General features: G+C 36.3%; 1 protein-coding gene across 2 annotated transcripts; it reads right to left on the bottom strand.

Moving 5' to 3' along the window:
- Positions 1–251: 251 nt before the first annotated feature.
- Positions 252–12,692, bottom strand: LOC18432700 (testis- and ovary-specific PAZ domain protein). 2 transcript variants are annotated; one of them, XM_020666303.2, is made up of 4 exons: positions 11,750–12,692; positions 1,428–1,592; positions 1,276–1,327; positions 252–1,149 (listed from the first exon to the last, which is right to left on the bottom strand). In XM_020666303.2, the coding sequence occupies exons 1-4, from the start codon at positions 12,007–12,009 to the stop codon at positions 1,060–1,062; spliced, it is 567 nt and encodes a 188-aa protein (XP_020521962.1). In that variant the 5' UTR covers positions 12,010–12,692; the 3' UTR covers positions 252–1,059. The 2 variants fall into 2 exon arrangements, with proteins under 2 accessions (XP_020521962.1, XP_088723871.1); XM_088867745.1 differs by having other exon boundaries at positions 1,494–1,592; positions 11,750–12,561.
- Positions 12,693–17,319: the final 4,627 nt, after the last annotated feature.

Raw genomic sequence — 17,319 nt, forward strand, 5'->3', positions numbered from 1 at the left:
AAATCCGTTAGTCATGTATTCTAATAGGATACTGCAGTTAATAACGTTGTCCTTGCAGAAGCAGTATGTGACAAGCGCAACGGTGTACTATTTCTCATTAATCCTATAGGAGTGTGAAGTGTGTATTGCATTAATTTGTTTATCAAAATGTTAAATCATTAGCCACATGTTTTGATTACCATTCAGTCCAAAGTTCTAAAAATGCACAAGATTACAAAGAGATTGAAAAAAGAGAGAACAAAAGATTGCTCTAATAGGAAAAGAGCCACAAGGAGATTGAAAAAAGAGAGAACAAAAGTTTGCTCTAATAGGAAAAGAGCCACAAAGAGATTGAAAAAAGAGAGAACAAAAGTTTGCTCTAATAGGAAAAGAGCCACAAAGAGATTGAAAAAAAGAGAGAACAAAAGATTGCTGGAAAAGAGCCAGGCTTAATTTGTCAGCACTTGACAATTTGCAACATTACGTCCTAGGCTCAATTCCTACTACGGGCAAGGGCCTCTCCCCACTGATTCACCCCAAAAAAAAAAAAAAAGGATTGCTCTATTCCAATTTCAGCGTATTTTTACTCATTTTGGCCATTATTTGTGACTTTTATAAAATAAATCTGCACCTACAAAAAACAAAAAATGCAGGCAACTAGGAAAAATGTTGTGTATTGGGGGGGGGGGGGGGGGGGGGGGTCATTTCACGAACACCGATTGTTGTGCCTCAGTCCACTTCCATTCATCTTTCCCTACTCTCTCCCCCTCCCCGAACCCCCTCCCCCCCCCCCCTTCCTTTTCTCCATGTCTTCTTTCTCTCCCCCCTAACCAATGCAAAATTGTGCTTCATCAGACTCCGATCCAAACTGCAATCTGAATAAACCACTCGCTGTCTTCATGAGCAACTTCATGAAGCCAAACAAATGCATCGATTCAATTGACAACTCAAAACCCACTCTTCATCAAAAAACAGACACCTCGACCCCTCCGTAGAAGCTTCTTGTCAACTGAAACTATCTTGACTTCCAATATGATATCAACACTTCAACCCAAAAAAGTCATATGCTCTCCAGCAAAACTAATCAGCACGCATCATTTCAGCATGCGATCTGAGGTTTGCGAAAGGAGTGTATGGCGAAACCACTGTTAAGGCCACATATAGAGTCAACTGAAAAAAGAAAAAAGCATTCGAAAAAACATATCTGGTTAGATTTTCATTTACTATTTAACTCTCTCTCTCTCAGCAACATATGCTGAATGACAAAGCTACATAACGAGTTAACATAGAGCTTACCAGTAGAGGCAGGGTCAAGAAACTCCAAATGGGCCATAGGGCAACAGAAAACCTGTAAAACCAATGAAGAGTTTGAGAATTTGCTCAAAACTAGAGTAGGGAGAAGCTTGTGGTTGAGGGGGAGGAGCAAGAATGGTTAGGTTGTTCCTTACAAAAGAAAGGAGAGGAGTCCAAGTACAGCCATGGTGGGTAAAGCAAAGGGTGGCAAAAGGTCCAACCTCTCATCTGCTCTTCCTTTCTCACGCATAAGAACTGCCATATACGACATGATTCCAACGATGAGAACTAGGCATGCCAACCCCAGGTTCAATGCTGTCCTGCAGATCCAATACCATAGCAGCACGTGAGAAAGCATCTCGAATTTTATACAACTCCCCCTCTCTATCTCAACTTAGATGGCATCTCCCACACAATAGTAACCAACCACCCAGGCATAGCAGTAGAACAAGATGAAAATTATTTTCTTTTTTTACATTCTGCAGTAATGTAGAGATCTTATGATCACAAGTACTAGACGGAACTCAAATGAGTGTGCACATGCAAACAAATATAGACACACATTACACATAAGTATATTCCTATATATATATGCACGCAATTAGCCAACGAGTGTCCATGGTTACCAGAAAGAGAAAACTCAGGCTATATGTACACATACATATACATATACATATACATACACTCAGAGCTACACATATACACAAGTACACACATGGCACATAGAGAAGAAAAGTATATACACACAAGTCATTACATGGCACATAGAGAAGAAAAACATGCCTTATTATGACTGCTCCTGCATGAACTAGTCATGTCCAACTTTGACTATGTTGGTGATATTAACTGTTGGCTTTGGCATATGGCTGGTGTACACTTCACATGCTGCTTAGGTAGACAGAAGAGGGATTTCGTTGGTGAAGTTAGAAATTACAACCATTGCTCTCTCGAAGCGTCTTTTCCCCAACAACACAATCCCCCTCACTTTCTAACCTCAGCTTACAACCCTCTTCTTCTCTCTAGCCTTATCCATAACAATAGAATCCCTTTTTCTCTCTCTAAGCCCAACTTACAACCCTCTCCTCAATCCTCTTAGATCTTATCCAACAAGAAAATGCCTCTCTCTCTCTTCAAAATCTATGTACCATACCTCCAGGTGAGGTGTTTTTTGCAATTCGGATGTTCCAGCCCTCAATCGTAGTTGAAAGCCTATTGAAAAGATCAGTGATGAACTTCACATTCCTTGGTGTTTTTTTCTTTGTTTCCATTACTGAGCCTTTAAGCCCTAGTGCATTAGGTCTTTGTTTTCGTTATTGAGACTTCTAATGACATCAGTCTTCTAGAAGCTTATGGGCTCCATAGATCATATAGTTAAAAGAATCTTGGTACGTTGTTTTTTTCCTTGTGGTTTTTCAAGGGTGAGGACCTTAAACCTTCCCTTAACCCATCCCAAGCCTAGGTAAAAGGGGTGGATTGTATTAAGTACGCAGCCAATGTAAAACTTTGCCAAAACTTCTCATGAATATGGAATATAGGCTATTTGCTTATAATAGAACATTCCCCGCAAGCGAACCTCAGTATAGTGAGAAATGAGCAAGGGTTAGCCAGGGCATTCTACAGAACGATGAGCCGCAGTGCCACCCGGTTGCAATGAAAAATAGGCAAGGGTTGGGTTCCGATGACAATCTGGACGAGGGCAGATAAAGAAGCTAGTCCAAGAAAATAGGATTTGCCTAAACACATGGAATGTAGGAACACTTACAAGTAAGAGTATGGAGTTAATTGATATAATGAGATGAAGGCTAGTAAACATAACTAGCCTACAAGAAACTATGTGGAAAGGAGAAAATTCCAAGGAAATAGATGGGTATAAACTTTGATACACAGGAAAGGATAATAATAGAAATGGCAGGCATAATAGTAGACAAAGATTTAAAAAATAAAGTACTTAATATCAAGAGAGTAGGTGATAGACTCTTATTAATTAAACTTGCAGTAGAGGAAGAGATTGCCATCATCATCATCATCGTAGCCTTTTTCCAAAGATTTAAAAAATAAAGTACATAATGTCAAGAGAGTAGGTGATAGACTGTTATTAATTAAACTTGTAGTAGAGGAAGAGATAATTAATATATTTAGTGCTTATGCACCACAAGTAGGACTAGATAGAATTAAGAAAATTTTGGGAGGACATGGATAGATTAGTGCAAGACATACTAAATGAGGAAAGAACACTTTAGAAAAGAACTTAACTGGACATGTAGGAAATGGTAGTAGAGGATATGAAGGGGTACGTGGGGGGAATGGATTTGGTGAATAAAATGAGATGGGTGAGGTTATTCTAGATTTTCCTATGGCTTACGACCTAGTAATAACAAATATTTACTCCAAAGAGTGAGATGAACATTTAATAACCTATAAAAATAGATCATATAAAAGCCAGATAGACTTCTTTTTAGTTAAGAAGAAAGATCGACCATCATGTGAAGATTGTAAAGTTATTCTAAGAGAGAGTTTGACTGCCCAACATAGGCTCGTGGTTATAGATGTCTGCATAAAGACAGAAGAGAAGGGTTGAAATTACAAGGTGGTAGATTTAAAAAAAGGAAGAGTTTATATAGAGCCTAGGCTCTAAACAATCAAATTAGAGCCTACCTCAAAAAATTCACTAGAAGAGGTTGTTTTGATGCCCAAATATCTTCAAATTGATCATCTCGACATCAAGATGCATGGACTTGAGAAAAAAATGGATTTCAAGTTTTGGAAATAGTACATCTTGTAACGCATTTTTGGACCTTTGATTTTTAATTTATTCAAGTTTTCATAGATCTGTTCGATATGAAGCTTTAAATGTTATAATTAAAGATGAAAACAAATTTTAAGGCTAGTCAAAGATTTTCAGTATTGAAACCACATTTCTCGACACTATTTGAAGGTGGGCTCTGATTTGATTGTTTAGAGCCTTGGCTGTATACAAACCACACCCTTAAAACAATGAGAAAATAGACTTATTTAGGGATAAATTAGTTAAAGAAGGAAAATGGAACTCTAAAATGAGATCAATGCTATATGGAATGAGATGGTTGACTGCATTAAGAAAGTTGCAAAAAAAGTTTTAAGAGAATCTAGGGGGAACAGAAATTATGATAAGGAAACTTAGTGGTGGAGTGATGAGATTCAGAAGGCCATTAATGAAAACGATTATTTTATAAAACTTGGCAATGTAATAGAAATATGATCAAAACTTCGAAGAATATAAAAAGGCTTAGAAAAATGCTTAAATAGTAAATCTACACAATGAATTGAGAACAAGAAAAGGTGAAAAGGATGTCCTCAAATTAGCAAATAAGAGAGAAAAAGTGTAGGGATTGAAATCATATTAAATATATTTGGAGTGAAGACCAAAGGGTTTTGGTAAAGGATGAAGAGGTCAACAAATGGTGGAAAGTTTATTTTCAAAGATTATTAAATGTAGAACACCATGGGAATAAAGTGATAGAAGGAACAGTTGGCATAAATGAGGGTGGAGGTCATAGATACATTCATAGGATTAGGATATCGGAAGTGAGAACCTTTGAAGAGAAAGAAGATGGGAAAGGCTTTAGGAACAAATGGTATTCCGATAGAGGTTTGGAAGTACATAGCGGAGAATAGCATTGACTAGCTAACCAAGTTGTTCAACAAGGTGTTGACAACAAAGAAAATACAAGACCAATAAAGAAAAAGTATTGCGGTGCCGATTTACAAAAACAAAGGAGACATACAAAATTATGCGAACTATTGTAGGATCAAACTTATGAGACACATTATGAAGCTATAGGAGAGAGTGATTGAGCAACATGTGAGGAATGAAATGAGTATCAGAAAATCAATTCGGTTTTATGTCAGGAAAGCCAACAATCGAAGCTATTTTCCTACTTATACAACTGATTAAAAAGTTTAGGGCAAAGGGAAAAGACCTCTACATGGTTTTTATAGATCTAAAAAAAGCTCCAGATATAGTACCTAGAGATCTGATTTGGTAGGTGTCGAAAAAGAAATGAGTCTCAAGATACTATATCAACTTAATAAGAGATATGTACGAGGGAGCGCTAACTAGTGTACAAACAACTAGTGGAGAAACAAATGAGTTTTCAATGACAATACGTTTACATCAAGCGTCAACATTGAGCCCATACCTCTTTGCCTTAGTTATAGATGACTTAACTAGACACCTACAAGATGAAGTATTGTGGTGCATGTTGTTCACAAATGACATAGTTTTGATCAATGAAACCCAAAACGGCATCAACACAAAGTTAGAACTTTGAAGGGATGCTCTAGAATATAAAAGTTACAAATTAGCCGAACTAATACAAAATATATGGAATGCAAGTTTGACGGCCAAGAAATACTAAAAAGTGCGTATTTTCGATATATTGGGTCAATAATCCATGAAACTTGAGAGATTGAGAGAAGATATTGCATATAGAATTAGAGCTGGGTGGGGGAAGTGGAGATGTGTAACCAAAGTTTTATGTGATCGCCGCAATACCAATAAAGTTGAAGGGTAAATTCTATGGGACAGCTGTGAGACCAGCTTTACTTTAAGGGACGGAATATTGGGCGATCAAGAAACAACATACTCATAGAATGAGTCTAGCTGAGATGAGGATGTTGAGATTGATGAGTGAAAAGACAAAAAGGTATAGAGTTCGAACTGAATACATTCAGAAAAATTTAGGTGTGACACCAATAGGAGATAAGATATGAGAAAATAGACTTAGGTGGACTGGCCATATGTGGCGCAACCCAATACAACACCTGTTAGGAGGTACGAGTTAGTTCAAGTGAAAGGCTCAAAAAGGGAAAGGGGTAGGCCCAAAAGGACATAGTTGGAAGTAGTGAGAAAAAATATAGGGACTTATGGCCTCACTAAGGGTATGGTACTTAATAGAGTAAAAAGGCGGACAAAGATTCATGTATAGCCGATCCAATTAGTTGGTAAAAGGCTTCGATGACGATGATTCTTCTTTCCTTGGTTCACATGTTAAGTTAGTTTCCCAATTTTTGGTTTCTTTAAAAAACTAGTTTCCTAATTTTTGTCCAAGAGTTCAAAAATATTATTTTGATGCTTTATACGGGTCTAGTCTCCTAAAATGCTTTTGAAATAGTCGGGAAGATAGTAGTTTAAGAAAGTAGACATAGTGAGTCCCAAGCTAAGTTAAATAAAGTGGGATTCAAACCTGTATAAGTACTCATGTAGGCCCATGGCCAAATATATTCAACTTGAGTAATAAAATTTCAATTTTCAATTGTAGTAAGAGGTGACCTCTAAAGGACAGATTCCTCACCTCTTTTTGTAACACCCCTTTTGAAACAATAGGATAAGACGAGAAGAGCCTCCTCAACAATTTAGCTATGTTTTAAAATGCAGGATGAGACCGAAAGCAGTGGCGGGGGCCAATGCTGCTCGATGCAATCTGGATGAGGGTGCATCGTGGCAATATAAAAAAATTCTAAAAAATGTAAAAAAAATAGGTTAATGCATAAAAAATATATGGTGGTGATATATGTGATAGTAGGTATTTAGTTTATTCATTAACTCCAAAAGTATAAGTTGACAAAGATTTTGTATCCACTATCCCCTGATAGAAACTAGAAACTAGCTTCATAAAACATTCAATAATCAACAACCATAAGCACAAATCTGCAACAACAAACTTTAAAGTTACAAAATACTACAAACTAAAAGTCTATGAAGATTAAAGAGTTTTAAAGTCAAGCTCAAGAGGAGTCAATTCAATAAACCTCCTCCCCCCCCCCCCAAACCCTTTCCTCATTCAACACCCAAAAGATACAATCAACAACCAAACATCAACAAATGCACAAATTGAAGAACTTCAATAAATAAAATTTCCGCCCAAAATTGTTTTGATTCAATTGATCCAATAAACGCCACAAATGCGGCTGAAAAATGTGGTTTAGGGGATTTAATTACCCCCCCCCCCCCCAAACCTTTCCCCCCATTTTTTGAAGGTCAAAATTACCTTATTACTCCTGCCTGTGGGGTACTTAGAATAAAGATGGCGGAAGATTATGCGGCCTAATACGGTGAGATGCGGGATGCGGCTCTAATGAGGAGAGATGCGGCACATATGCCGGCGCATCTCTCCAAACGGCATATGCGGGGAATTTTGATGCACTGCCCAGCGCATAGCACCTGATGCGGCCACATATGCAGCAATGCGGCCACATTTTAAAACACTGCAATTTAGAGTCTTCTTTCCCTTCTCATGTGGCACATTACCATCTAATACTGCCAACAACCAAATTTGCCACCCCACTAAAACCTTCTATAAAACCTAGCCATACCTCTCCACACCTTAGCTAAACTAGCTTAAGAGCGACTTTCAACCATATATCACTCCACAGCCTCAAACTTAGTTTCGACCCTAGATTTGCCTTGATTCAACCTTGGGATTCATCTCATCACCCTTTAGTCTTGCTAAACCTGCTAAATTCCAGCAAGCTTTAACCCTTGAAACCCTAAAACCTATCCTAAATTTACATAAACAATCCAAATCCTTCCATATGATTATAGTTCATTTATACCTTGTATAATCCAATAGGAAACCTCCATAAGGCCCAAAACCCCGATATCCTAATCTTTATTGGAACCTAAACCCTTTAAAACTCCTAAATCCGAACCCAACCAGAATTCGCAATCATACCCAAACCCTTTCATTCTACACCCTACTCGTGTGAAAATCATATAGAAGTCAAACAATCATCATACCCTTTAACAAACCAAGGTTTCCACAGAACTTCCATCTAGCCTCCTAAATCCAAACTAGCCCTTTTTTTTGTGCCATCTACTAATTTTAAGGCATCACTATAGATTAGGAATGATCTCCTTTTTATTCCCCCCCTAGAAGCCAAGGGGATTACCCTACACTAAATTCTTAGTACCAAGTTGCAACAATAAACAATTGAAACATCCTCTTAAAAGGCAAGGTGTTACAGGCAAGTGAATCAATACTGTTGCATTGAAGAAAACATGTTTTAAGAGAAAAAGCCTTCTCTTAGGGGTTCTTAGTAGTTAGTAGTTAGTAGATAGGGAAGCAATGGAAGGATGATACAAGGAAGGCATGTCACAATGGCCCCAAGATTCCATCTGTCGATTACGCATAATAGCCATTCCAAAGCTCTGATTTCTATTACGTCCATTGGTATTTTTTAGCTTCGAGTTACCTAGTTGGAAGAGAGAATCGCCAAAAAACAATGAGCTTTCGCCAATTTTAATAATTTTTGTAAAGTTTTTTAATTTTGAGCCGTTTATGGGCTCCTACATTACTCTAGCAAATCCACTCCACCTTCCCTGTGTTAATCGGCTCCCACAGGCTGATTCCCAAGGCCAAGCCTAAGCCGAGTAATTTCACATTGTTAGAAACATATGAATTTTCGTTCAAGGTACCTCTGTCATTGAGAGTAAACTGTGCGATTACTGACCAAATTAGGACACATTTGCCCATCTTTCTGTATAACTTGAAGTTGTTAAGAATATTACCAGTCAAGCTTATGCCATATGCACCATGCACTTTGACCCTTTCCAGAGTCCAGACAATGTATCTACATGAGGATGAGAAGTCATGTTAGAATATTATTAAATAATACATAATATGCCTTACAATAGCAATATGATTAATATTCGCAGAACACTTATACTATACATACACACATACATAATACACATACACATACACACAAAATATGTTATACATTCAATTTATAATACACGCACATGCACGCACGCACACACACACACACGCACGCACACACACACACACACACATATAAATGCATGTACACACATATAACATGTTAAAATATTCACAGAACACATAATATGCATATACATACATGCATGATATATATATATATATATATATATATATATATATATATATATATATATATATATATATATATATATATATGACACAAACACACACAATATGCATAATATTTACAGAACATCTGTAATATACACATACATACATGCATATATAGATACAAACATAGATACATAATATATATACATGCATACACACACACTAGATATGCTTAACATTCACAGAACGCTTATAATATACACAGAACGCTTATAATATTCACAGAACGCTTATAATATACACATACATACATGCATAATATATGTATGCGTGTGTGTGCATATGTGTGTGTACTGCCCATCAGATAGATACCCAAGCAAAGTAACTGCCATGAAATGAACATGACCCGTATGCAAGATAGTAGAAACACAGTCATAAGCGAGTCGACTCTCTGACCGCTAGGTGAGGTACAAAACATAATAATTGAGCACTTCTAGGTTTCTTTAAAATTTTAAATTTTGTTTTTTTATGATTCATGAAGCTGACCAAGAACATGGTGAACCCACTAAAACTTCATTCATAACTGAGTTAACTTCATGTGACCAAAAGCCAAGGTACAAAACATAATAATTAGCCAAGTCTAAATGTCCTTAAACTATTTCTAAAAATTTTAAAATGCGTGTTATTCTTATTCATAACTCATTGACTAAGAACAGGGTCAGTCAACTCTGCTCGGAACTAGATTGAGTCTTTCAAAATATAAAACTTTGTTTCAAAACATAAATCTTTGTTTCAAAAAAGCAAATGCAGAGCAACGAAAAAGACAATGCTCTTCGAACAAAGATACATACCGATGGAAGTTGGTACAATTCATACAACTTAGCATTTCACGAAATATGAAGCACGGAGGATGCACATATCACCAAGCAGTATACACACACACACACACATAGAGTTGTGTTATAGTGTATATGATCTGTGACCGTGAGTATTGGCATATTCTTCAAGTAGATTATGCAGAATATCACCACAGCATATAGGAGAAGTCGGAATATGACACTTTCTTGGGTATGCCAAAAGTGATCATCCAATTTTACGAAATGGTATACTTGGTAAAAACAATGTCTACTAGTATTAAATCAGTCATGCCAAAACTGAGGCTTTTACTATGATTAAGTTTCAATATATTATCTGCCAATATGTATCCTAGATGCATGAGACAAGCAATACATCTTTGGTACCATAAATAATCATAAAATTTGACATTTGCGTCAGGTTCTGTTCATGTCACTAGGAAATAGAAGTGCTAAAATTTCATTAAAGATGAAAACCCTAAAATTATATGATCTGGATTGTAGAAGAAAAAAACACTCCCATCGCATTTCATTGGCATCAAGGCATAAATATGATTACAGCTTGCTAACATAATGCAAAAGAAATCACCACAGCTATAGTGAATCATTTCCCTTATCAATGATCCAAATTATCAGATAAAAACATATAGTTTTTTTATAATATTAAATGTGTGATGACGACACCCCCACATATGAAAACAATGTCAAGCACAAATTCAAAGCACCAATCCGGTGAGACAGTTTCATAATTGTCAGCCATTCATAACTAAATGCCAAAAGAAGGAAATGCTGTGATGTCCCAGAGCATATGGTCTTCACGAAAATTAATAAATAACAGCTAAATTTAAAGAAACAAAATAAAATAAAACCAAGAACGAACATAGCCAGTACCCAGTGCATGAAGGCATAGCAATAGCACAGTGAAAAAGTTTAAAATCTTCAATCATGAATTGCCGAAAATAACCCAATAACCTAAAACAGAATGCTACTCTCTAACACCTCCCAGAGCATATGGTCTTTACGAAAATTAATAAATAACAGCTAAATTTAAAGAAACAAAATAAAATAAAACCAGGAACGAACATAGCCATTACCCAGGGCATGAAGGCATAGCAATAGCACAGTGAAAAAGTTTAAAATCTTCAATTATGTATTGCCGAAAATAACCCAATAACCTAAAACAGAATGCTACGCTCTAACACCTCACAGACTATCCAAATTTCAAAAATAAGGAGTCACTAAAACAAGGAAAAAGAAAACTAATCTCTATAATGAAAATGCAGTTTATTAGACACCACGAATGAATATTTTGCAATCATATGTGACCAAAGCAACCCAACAATTCCAAGAAAGAGTACGACCCTCTAACACCCCACAGTATACAAACCAGAATCGCAAACAAAAATAAACATAACATAGACAGAACAAGGCAAAAAACCAGTAAAAGAATAACCGCCCTCAATGCCAATTAGCCAGAGAGTCCCAGAGGACTAATGCACAAGAAGAGGCCAGAAACACGATCTCAATTTCCAATTATGCATGACTAAAGAAACATAACAACCCAAAAAGGATGCCACCCAATTAAAGGAAAAGAACCACAAATAAGATTGAAAAACCAATACCAAGAATGAAAAGACTAGTTACCCAGCAAAGGAATGGAAAAAAAACAGTTTCAGGAATGAAAACACTAATTACCAAGTGAAAGAATAAAGAAAGAAACAGTTGAGGAGAGAGAACAAATCAATGTACCTCTTGATCCGCTCGTCATGGCATACAAGATATATGAAATTGGAGCGACGGTCACCATAGTAGAGGATGAATGCTGCAGAGGCCAACCACAAGAAATTCTCCATAAAATGAATCCATGGGCGAGACCTGTCAAGCTTGGGCTCTGGATCATTCAATGATAATGGTGAATTTTCCTCTAAGTCATCACTACTTGAAGCATAACCAGAATCACCCTGGTTATGCCTCTGCCTAACCACGAACCTTAGTGTACCCGAAACCATTTTCAAAACGAACTCGGAATACCCTCTTCTCACTCTTCTTCTTTCTCCAGTGCGCCCACTCTAGAAACCCATTTCTCGAACGGCCCAATAAGAAAATTCAATGAAAACTAAAAGGAAATCCCAAGTTACTGCAACACCCAATTCTCAGAATCTCATTTCTTGAAGAACCCAAGAAGAAATTTTAATGGAAAAAGGATTTATTTACATGGCTATATACCTTGCTTCTAAAATGGAAAGGCTCCACCCTTAAACCTTGCCTCTTAAAGAAGAGAGGAATAAGGGATTGCATGCATGGGTCTTACAGAGAGAGAGAGAGAGAGAAGGGGAGGAGAAAGGGGTCAGGATTGAGAAGAAAAACGAATCCAAATCCTTTGAATGATGGTGAGTTTGCAAAGCGTGCAATGTTTGTTTGGATAACCGTAGGTCAATCCATCCCCCCCACCTCCACTTTCTCGCCCCCCACTCTTCTCTCTCTCTCTCAAGATCAATGAAAAGCTCTCTCTCTCTCTAGGAAATGGGGGAAAGGGAAGAAGCACTTTCTCTCTCTTTCTTAAAAAAACAAGGATGGAAAGTGGCCATGTTTCCAAGGATATTCCGACTGTTACGGATGCCGCATTTGCATGAATCATGAAACGTGGCTGGCAAAACTCAGACAAAGAGGAGAGAGTTTTCAATTCGAGGGTGTTTTCGTCATTTCCTGGAACTCCCCATTTTGTGGTGCCATTACTCACAGAAGGTTGATAAAGAGGAGCGAGGAAGGGAAGTGCGCAATTTTAAACTTCAAATTCTACCATTTTTGTAATCTATCATTGTCGTGTCATTACAGCGTTAGTACAAGGTGGATAAAGGGTGCTTTGTTGCTTGCTTTAGAGTTAGGGGTGCAATGGACCTGACCAGACCCAACGGTGTACCCTTGATTACATAAAATAGTAAGGAACATGGGTGTATGTGCCGGTATTTATAAATGTCAATCACTGTTTGAAAAGTCGGTCGGGTCAAATCGGAACCGACTAGTTAAGTCTGAACCGGGACCCTCTCGGTTTCGATTATCACCGGTTTAAAAAACTTCCGGACAAAAATCAGTCGAAAACCACTCGATTTTTATCCTAACAGGACCGGTTTTCTTTAAAACACGTTATAACGTAATATAACAGCCGTTACGTAACAAATCCTATTATTTGTAGCAGTAGACCATTTTTCTTAGCAGAAACCTATGACTTTTGTTTTGATTTGATTTTTTTCACTTTTTTTAGAATTTGTCAGGTTTTTTCAGTCAATTATTTATTGAAATATTTTATTTCACATTATAACAAGAGGGATTTCCGACCAGAAACACACCGGAATTCGAAAGTTTTGAAGCCATTTTCGGTTTTCTTCACGGTTTCTCAAAAATTCGCCGAAGTTGAGATTTTGGGCTTGTTTTTAGTATTTTATCAATAAATTTTTGGGTATATTGTAGATGTTAGAGTAGGTTATTCAAATCCTAATTTCATTAAAGAATTGAAATTTCGGTATCAAATTCTACAGATTAGGGCGTCATCTCAATTTTCTAAACTGAGTTGATAAAAATCTGCCTAACTCGAGATTTTGAGCTTTTTTTATACTTTTTCAGCCAAATTTCGGAGGTTTTGTAAATGTCAGAGTTACTCAAGATTATTTAAGTCCTAGCTTCATCAAAAGATTGAAATTTCAGGCTTGATTTCTACAAAGTAGGGCATCATCTTAGTTTTTCTAAACTTAGTTAAAAAAATCCGCCAAACTCAAGATTTTAGACCCATTTTTTATCATTTTTCAATCAAATTTTGGGGATTTTGTAGATGTCATAATTACTCAGACTTTTCAAGTCCTATTTTCATCAAAAGATCCAAATTCCAGCCTCAAATTCTACAGATTAGGGCATTGTCTCAGTTTTTCTGAACAGAGTTGTAGATGTCAGAGTTACATGAGATTTTGATTTTTTTATTTTTTATTTTGGGTTTTCGACCCATTTAAAAAAAATATCTATCAGTCCGGTTAACCGCCCGGTTAGTCCAGTTCCGGTTCTAACTGCTCTCGGGCCCATGTCTCGTTAACCGTTCCAATTCGATTTTACAAAAATTGAAGCTATAGAATGAGTTTAGCGGAGATGAGGATGTTGAAATGGAAGAGTGGCATGAGAAGAAGGGATAGAATTCGAAATGAATCGATTCGAAAAATTTTAGGTGTGGCACCAATTGGCAATAAGATGAGAGAGAGTAGACTTGGGTAGGCTGGTCAAATATGGTGCAAATCCAATGCATCACTTGTTAGGAGGTGCGAGTTAATCCAAGTCGAAAGCTCAAAAAAGACACGGGATAGGCTCAAAATAACATAATTAAAAGTAGTGAGAAAAGATATAGATACTTATTGCCTCACTGTGGATATGACCCTTAATAGAATAGAACAGCAAACAATGATTTGTGTAGCCAACCTCAATTAATTATAAAACCATTATGATGATGATGTTGTTGTTCTTGTTGTTGATGATAATGATGAAAAGAAGGGAAAAATAAAAAAAAAAGCTCATAGTGATAGCCCACATATCTTACATAAACATTTGGATGGCAATGGACCCGACAAGACCCGAGAACTGACGGGCTGACCCAACCTAAGGTCCATGTAGGGGTCCAAATTTTGTATCCGAAAGATTGGATCAAGATCCAAAACCTAGACCTGAATACTATTCAAGTCTAGGTCCAACCAGACCCGACCCATTACCATCAATGTAGTCAATAAGATATACTATATAGGGGCAATTTATAAGGGCTTTTATCATATGGGAAAGTTCATATAGAGCCGAGGCTCTAAACAATCAAATTGGAGCCTATCACAAAAGTTTCACTAGGAGAGGTTGTTTTGGGGTCCAAATATCTTCAAATTGATCATCTCGGCATCAAGATGCATGGACATGAGAAAAAAATGGATTTCTAGTTTTGGAAATAGTATATTTTGTAATGCATTTTTGGGCCGTCAATTTTTAAAATTTTAAAGTTTTAATAGATCTGTCGATCTACACTATTTTTGAAGCTTTAAACTTTATAAATAAATATGAAAATATATTTTAAGGCTATCACAAAGATTTCTAATATTGAAATCAAATTTCTCGACACTTTTTAAAGGTAGGCTCTAATTTGATTGTTTAGAGCCTAGGCTCTATACAAGTCGCACCATTTATCAAAATACCCGTTAAAGAAGTATTTAGCTTTACGTTCATTTGCAACTATTCCAACTCAACACCTTGGTTTTTTTTTTTTTAAAGTACCTGTTATATAAGTCCTTAGATTCATTTGTAAAAATGCGCTCCCTCTTAATAACTCCTTTTTCGAATGAATTTAGCCCTAATTTTTAAAAAATATATAATCTCTAACATGGAGAACATTAATATGTAAAAAGAATATTTTAAAAACCAAAAGTGGTGATTTTTTCAAGGGACCACCATTTGCAACTCGGATGTATGGTTTAGGCCTAGGGGGACGCAAACGTAAGAAAGCGTCCCTCCACAAGTATAATGCTTCTCGGTTTGAAAATAAAGCAAAAGATACCTGCAAAGCATTAAATTATTCATCTATGGTAGGTAATTTGATAAATTTCCACACACAAAGCATGGCGCATTTAGGAAATAAAAGGAAAAGAAATTAATTGGAAACCAATTGGTGTAAATAAACGAGAGAGTGAGTCAATAACTTTTCAGAATATAATTCAAATATCGTTAGGGGAAAAAGTTTAAGGCGCACCACAAAAATTTACTAGAAGAGAATGTTTTGAGACCTAAAAATCTTGAAATTGATCATCTCGATTTCAAGATGTATGGACATGAGAAAAAACAGATTTAAAATCTTAAAAATAGTACATCTTGTTTAAGAAAACGTTAAATGATTAAATGTTTAAGAAGGCTTTTTTTTAGGGGAGGGGGCTATCCTTGTTTAAGAAGGCGTTTAAATGTAAATTTAAAAATCAAGGGTGTGGTTTGTACAAGGCCAAGGGCTTAATCAATCAAACTATGGAGCGCATCTTCTTGCATTGTTTTCAAGACTTAAAGTATTTTTTTTTTTTAACGTCTATGTATCTCAAGATTTTTATGGAAGTATTTGAAGGTTTTTCAACATCAAAACTTTTAGTGAATTTTTGAGGTGCACCTTAGTTTGATTGTTTAGGGCTGCAACCTTAAATAAGCTTGTTTAAAAAATCAAAGATACGCAAATACAAACGAAGGGAAAGGTGGGTCATGTGCCGTCCTTCTTTAAATGTAAAAAATATCAAATTTAACATAGAATAAATGTGGGGCTTGTAGGTTGGCTCATTAACAGTTGGTTCATTGACAGTTACAACAGTTATGTCAGTGTCTTACTGATATTTGATCCAGATCGAGCTTACTGATAGTTGATTCAGATCGAGTGATTCTAATTCGAATTGACAAATTTTCGAGCCTTATTTAGCATCGGTCGATATTTTGAATGTATCACCAAAATATGTCTCTTGGCCTCCACGATCTAGTACCTTTGGAAAAAGATAAAACAACTATTTTGTAGCCTTAAACATGGTACGTTGAATATCACCACACGATTTGGACTGTTTATGTCGATAAGCACTAAATCACAACGGACAATCTTAGGAGCTCCAAATTCACTTTCTTAAAATATGAACGTGTAATTTGGACTACTTGTTTCAATCGACCATAGGTCAACAGTTTGCACTCTCTTATGAGCTCCAAATCTATTTTCCCAGAGTAAAAATAAATCTGGCAGTTTAAAATTGCAAATAAGGAATACCTAGCAGTAGAATTTCGCAAGGGGAAAGCTTTGTATGACTCTACTATCTACATATAAATTGTGAAATATTTGTATGACTACCTACATTGTAGGTGACCTTACTTTTCAGCCGATTTAAATAAACAGTTAGGATTACTCATATCATAATATCACACCAAATGCTATTTGATTTTTATATTTTTTCTACAAAAAGCTTTTGGGGCATTCCATCGTCTTATCGAGGCGTACCTAGCAACAACTAAAAAAAATTATTTCCTCAAATTAAATGACAAACATGGCCCTTAATTTCAGGGGTATTCTGATTTATCATATAAATTATTATCATCATGCACCCCCCTGTCAAATGTATGCATGCCACAAATTTAGTTGCAAAATAATTTATAAAAATTGAAGACTCTTAGAGCCATCGAATCAAAGTCCGACGCTCAATAGCCAACTTGTGATATTGTGACTCAAATCGTCCTAACCATCTACCCAAATATGACAGCGAAGAGATATGTGGGAGCGGTCACATGTAAAGCTC

This window comes from Amborella trichopoda, chromosome 5 (assembly GCF_054954075.1).
Source record: "Amborella trichopoda isolate Santa Cruz 75 chromosome 5, AtrichopodaSantaCruz75HAP2 v2.0, whole genome shotgun sequence".
In the NCBI taxonomy this organism is placed as follows: Eukaryota; Viridiplantae; Streptophyta; class Magnoliopsida; order Amborellales; family Amborellaceae; genus Amborella; species Amborella trichopoda.

Excerpts from the sequence above, each read along its gene's own strand:
- LOC18432700 (XM_020666303.2), bottom strand. The coding sequence starts at position 12,009 with ATGGTTTCGGGTACACTAAGGTTCGTGGTTAGGCAGAGGCATAACCAG. Across the intron at positions 1,593-11,749 it reads CATGACGAGCGGATCAAGAG|GACAGCATTGAACCTGGGGT; the intron begins GTACATTGATTT and ends TTGGATCTGCAG. Across the intron at positions 1,150-1,275 it reads TCTTGACCCTGCCTCTACTG|TTGACTCTATATGTGGCCTT; the intron begins GTAAGCTCTATG and ends TTCTTTTTTCAG.